At 45.7% G+C, this 5,829-nt stretch overlaps 1 protein-coding gene across 1 annotated transcript; it reads right to left on the reverse strand.

The window, feature by feature from the left end:
- Positions 1-88: 88 nt before the first annotated feature.
- Positions 89-2,710, reverse strand: marcksl1a (MARCKS-like 1a). Its single transcript, XM_072458418.1, has 2 exons — positions 2,409-2,710; positions 89-1,433 (listed from the first exon to the last, which is right to left on the reverse strand). Exons 1-2 carry the CDS (start codon positions 2,490-2,492, stop codon positions 903-905), a joined length of 615 nt encoding a protein of 204 aa, XP_072314519.1. The 5' UTR covers positions 2,493-2,710; the 3' UTR covers positions 89-902.
- Between the last annotated feature and the right edge of the window lie 3,119 nt (positions 2,711-5,829).

Raw genomic sequence — 5,829 nt, forward strand, 5'->3', positions numbered from 1 at the left:
CTCGCGCTCCTCTGCTAAATGGGTTTGAAAAGATGTTGTGGGCATGAAACACTAACCTTAGTGTTCATCGAGTCACCAGAGACAGTCAGAGGGGATCGAACATTTATTACCCTTATTAAAAGTTACAATAAAACCATTAACATCTTGAAACGATAGCAAAATAAAGAGAACCAAAATAATTGGCCAAACATATTTACAGAGACATTGGCAGATAAAAAGCTCACATTTTTGTACACAATCCCCACCCCTGCATCATAAACTCTGAAATGTGAACACTGCAATAGTCAAGAAGCTTGATGTGGTTTTAGCCAGAAAAAAAAAAGCACAAACAAAAGACAGATCTGTTTTCCAACTCCCCTCCTCCGTTTTCACTTTTCTATACATGACAAAATACTTGAATTTTGGGGTAAAACATAGGAATGTAGAATTCTAAAAATTAATGATCATTTTAAAGGTTTGTGTCCTTATAACAGTCATTTCGAGTGAGATGGTCTGCCCGGCTCCATAACAGTGACATATTTAAGTTTCCAAAAGATGACAAAGAAAATAAATGTTATAGGGCTGCCACGCTGTTTCAAGGATGCTTCTCCATGAATTGGGAAAATAAGTCAGTATTTCCGGATTTGCTTCACATCCAATCCATTACCTTTGCCACACGCCAGTCCCTGTGTGTACCATGAAGGACACAAGCACACACTTTCATCATGAGAGGGCCCGGTGAATTCCGCCTGTCGAAGAACTAATAAAAGGCAGTGAACTGGTGGTTGAATCAGCAAACGTGATAAATCCTTGTCTTCTTTTGTCGTTTTGTTTAGAACTTTAAGGACGTGGCACGAGTCTCTCATATATATATTTATATACTTTAATCTTGGAAAATCAGTTCAGGTGTTGGCAGTGTGCGGTCACTCTGCCTTGGCCTCGGGCTCAGAGGCTGCAGGTGTCGTGTCCTCAGCTGGAGCCTCCGGAGCAGGGGCCGCTTCTGTGGGAGGGGCCTCCTCTGCAGGCTTGGCCTCAGCCTCTGGAGCAGCTTCAGCTGCCTCCTCTCCCTCCTTAGCCTCAGCAGCAGCTGGCGTCTCCTCTTTGGTTTCCTTGGCCGCATGACCGTTCTCCTCGGGCTTATCCTCAGTTGTGGGCGAGGTGGCCTCCTCTTTACCCTCCTCACTGCCTTTCTTGCTTTTCTTCAGGGAGATGCCCTTGAACTTGAAGGAGTTCTTCAGGGAGAACTTCTTCTTTTTCTTCTCCTTGACAGGCTCTCCATCAGCTTTGGCAGGCTCGCCCTCAGCTGCAGGAGCAGGCTCGATGGCATCTCCAGTGCCGGCCTCTCCCTCTTTGGCTGGCTCTGCTGTGCCGTTGCCATCTGCAGCAGCAGCAGCAGCAGCATCTCCGTCTGGTTTGACAGACACGTCTCCATTAGTCTTCACGTGGCCATTCTCCTGTGAGGAAAAACAGCCATTAGTCCAATTCAAAACTCATATCTACAAAAATCAAACTTGGGCTAAAAGACGTACCACGGGTGTTCATACGTGCAGTGCAAAATAAAGTGAAACCCCAGCGCGTGACCGGCCGGCATTTGCCCAGTTTGAGGCTTAATCCGTGCTTTGCCCAACAGTCTGAGCCAGACAGAGCGATTCAAAAGCTTTTCGCACTACCGTCTCTGGACACACGGGGGCAGTAGTGCACCGTCCGTGCGTCAATCCAGAACCCAAGTCGGGAACAAAGGAATCCCCGTGAAGCCTGGCTCCTGCGGCTCCTCAGCCCGTCTGCTGCTTCAGACTGGACTCATACTGTGTCAACAGCACCAAGATGAATCTGAACTGCTCACAGCGCGTAATGAAGCACTCTCAACTTAAGAGTGAGACCGAGATTTTCCCAACGGTGATTTTTACGGGGCATCAGCATCGCGCAGCCTAACTGCAAATCCATCGAAAATATGCATAAATGAAAACTGTCCATCCTTTCAGCTGCAGACTGAGCAGCTGCTGAGCTCCAATTAATCTGGGTTAGACTGGCGCTTTGTGCGCCGCTCCAACTGCGCCTCCAGCAGATGCATTTGCATCCTTTGCGCCGCATCTTTTGTTCGACGTGAGAATGACTACGTGACCTAAAACAAGCAACTCATGACAGAAAACCTGCTCTAAACAACATTCACGATCTAAATAAGTTTCCCTCAAATGAGTTTGAAGGGTGGATTGTCCCCCTCAGAGACATTAACAAAAGCGAGGCTGCAGATCGCACGACTCCACGGCCCCTTTCGGACTGAATGGATTCACATTTTCACTAATTGTACAAATATGAAGGACAATTCATTCACTTCAGGGGTGTTTAAAACTGAAATCTGGTGTGGCACCTCATGCAGCGTGAATGCGGTGGGCGGCGGGGGCCATGTGCCTCAGCCCGTGTAAACTCACCTGGCCGTTGGCTTTGGCAGCAGCCGGGTCAGCCGCAGCTTTCCCCTCCACAGCTACATCACCCCTGGACGCATTGGCTCCCATTTTCCGTTAGATGTGGTCAACTTAAAACAAAAAGCCCTCAAAGAGTTTCGAGTTTTAAAAATCCAGTTCTAGGATGAGTACAGACGCCAGGAGGTGAAAACAATCCCAGCTGCTCCCGGTTTGAAGTCGTGAATGAGGCAGATCCTTTTGAAACGTGCGGACCCCACGGCGGCTCGGCTCAAATTAAAGGACGTCAGAGAGCCGGCTGTGAGTATTTCAACTGCGCCTCGAAATCGACCAGAAGCCCCTCCCAGAGGCGGGACCTGCTGCTCTCGACCAATCGGCAGCTGAGGGCTGGAGGTCTGCTCTAGTCAAACTGATGCTTTTCTTGTGATAAAAAGAAAAAACTGCACAAAGCATGAATAGGACCACAAGTAGGACCACAAGTAGAACCACTAGTAGGACCACAAGTAGGACCACAAGTAGAACCACGAGTAGGACCACGAGTAGAACCACGAGTAGAACCACGAGTAGGACCACAAGTAGGACCACAAGTAGGACCACAAGTAGGACCACGAGTAGGACCACGAGTAGGACCACAAGTAGAACCACTAGTAGGACCACAAGTAGAACCACTAGTAGGACCACAAGTAGGACCACAAGTAGAACCACGAGTAGGACCACAAGTAGGACCACAAGTAGGACCACAAGTAGGACCACGAGTAGGACCACAAGTAGGACCACAAGTAGAACCACGAGTAGGACCACAAGTAGAACCACTAGTAGGACCACAAGTAGGACCACGAGTAGGACCACAAGTAGGACCACGAGTAGGACCACAAGTAGGACCACAAGTAGAACCACAAGTAGGACCAAAAGTAGGACCACGAGTAGGACCACAAGTAGGACCACAAGTAGAACCACAAGTAGGACCAAAAGTAGGACCACGAGTAGGACCACAAGTAGGACCACAAGTAGAACCACGAGTAGGACCACGAGTAGGACCACAAGTAGGACCACGAGTAGGACCACAAGTAGGACCACAAGTAGAACCACAAGTAGGACCAAAAGTAGGACCACAAGTAGGACCACGAGTAGGACCACAAGTAGGACCACGAGTAGGACCACAAGTAGGACCACAAGTAGAACCACGAGTAGGACCACGAGTAGGACCACAAGTAGGACCACGAGTAGGACCACAAGTAGGACCACGAGTAGGACCACGAGTAGGACCACAAGTCTTAAACGCATATCAGCAGGTAGCTCACACATACATTTCACCTAATGCAGGTTTCCTTTCTTCTTCTTTCCTTAACAGTCATGACATAACAGACAGTGCTCACCTCTGGAGGTCTTTGTTGAGCCGGCACTGACCTCTCTCACAGCAGGAGGACAGTCTGGAGCTGTCCACTTTGGCCCAGGACAGGCACAACCACTTTCTGGGGAGCTTGGATGTGAAACATTCCTCCTGTGATTCAGCAGGGGTCAAATGTCATTTTTTTTAACCTTAGTTATGGAACAAAAAGGTGTTACTACATAAGACAGACCTTTTAAACTCTTGACAGGCCTAAAACACTTAAGGCTATCTGATTTTAAATGAAATCAGACTTTATATCTTAACAGAGCCTGACTACATTAATTTAGACTTATTTAGACTTAACTACTTATTTGTACTTGAGTAATATTATTTTAAGTAACAATACACTAATCTGCTTGAGAACCCAACATTTTTGGCAACCTTTTAGTGCTCCTTAAGTGCCCTCGTGTTCATTCTGGACTTAATTAAGTGGAATTTATGATTTCCTTAGATGAAAAGTGTCTTATCCCCACGAAGCATCTCTTTGTGCATCCATATGTCTCTTAGCTGTCATTGTTCCCAGAGGTCGGATCGAGCCGCCCCATACGCGCACACACAAACATGTCACAGGCCTGGAATGTGAGGCATGCATACGCCACCCTGAAAAAGATCCCCATCTACAATTCAGAGTGGAACACAGCCTCGGGGCTTCAAACTCACACCCCACCACCCCACACTAACCATCCCCAGCACTCCACACATTCCCCCAAAGTGACTCAAAAATGCACTCATCGAATTGTTTTACATTCCCCAGTAAATGTAAGTAACATGAAGTTATGTTTTTGTCCAGATCCACCGTTTATGTCTATGTGGTGACTGCTGTTGTGTTTTTATAAGAATTTCCTCTTCTTTTTTTTAAATCAAGTAGTACAAAAACCGGTTTGGAATTTCCCTCGCACATAGTTCGTGTTGACTTTTATTCACTGTGAGGTCGGAAAGACTCTATGAAGCTAAAATCTTTACGGTTGTAAGATCAATCCAGTGCATGTTTATTTAATACTACCTACTACTGCTACTACCACTGCTGCTGAAAGTATAAATACTACCATAACCAGCCAGGAGTCCACAGTGGCACCGGCGCATTTCTCTACAATGAATCCCCCCATCACCACCAGCACCACGCAGTAAGTTTAGGGAAATGCCGGATGTGATGTGGAGTTGGCCTAAATGCAGCTGAGGTTTACATATTGAGGTTGTCAGATTTCAAAGGCACAGTTTTGGTTTGATCCGGACACGAAAGGGCTGGTCTCTCAGCGGGGAATCCCTTCTCCCCACAGACTCCTGACCTCGGGGGCTGGACTGGAGCTCACTAAATACTGGCAGATGATATAGACTTTGAAATCTTCATCAAATAACCAGGAGGCACTGATTCATCTTCTTGATCACTAAATCCTGCAGGTATCAGCTATGGGCTTTAGGTGGGTGCAAGTTACTGCAGTGGTCAGTTAGATGCAGCGAAGAACAATTCAGAAAGAGCAGCACAGATCTTTCATGTTGGATTCTTAACGGTGCAACTTTTCTGCTGGAGTTTTCAGCAATAAAAACACTTGTAATTGAAAAAAAAAGCAATAACATCTTCCAAGGGCACAATAAGGCAGAACAATTATACAGTGTGAAATGTTGTATACAGAGCTATTTCTCACTGGAATGTGGTGTGTAATGGTTAATGCAAACCAAGCACTATGTTTGGTTTTTCATGCGTTTTATGACTTAACTCTTTATGAATGAACTTGAACCTTAAGTATTAAGTGAGTCAGTGTGCTTTACGGTATATACTGTCTATGTAATGTTTTTACTTTGAAACTGGACCCAAGGAGGAGTAATAGCTGCTATTGTAGAGACTAATGTGGATCCTTAAATAAAGAAATACAAATGAGTTGTGATTATAAGAATAATTAGACCAAAAATAATAAAATACTGAAACTTTAAACCACTCAAATAGATTACATTTTATTTTTAATGCCATCAACATAATTCCAGTAGAAGCCTTAATAGACATGTATTTGTTGTATCATAGTCAGAGGTGGTAGTACTCAATTA

Source organism: Eucyclogobius newberryi, unplaced genomic scaffold (genome assembly GCF_026437365.1).
Source record: "Eucyclogobius newberryi isolate DKJ021-1_F unplaced genomic scaffold, fEucNew1.0.hap1 SCAF_21, whole genome shotgun sequence".
Lineage (NCBI taxonomy): Eukaryota > Metazoa > Chordata > Actinopteri > Gobiiformes > Gobiidae > Eucyclogobius > Eucyclogobius newberryi.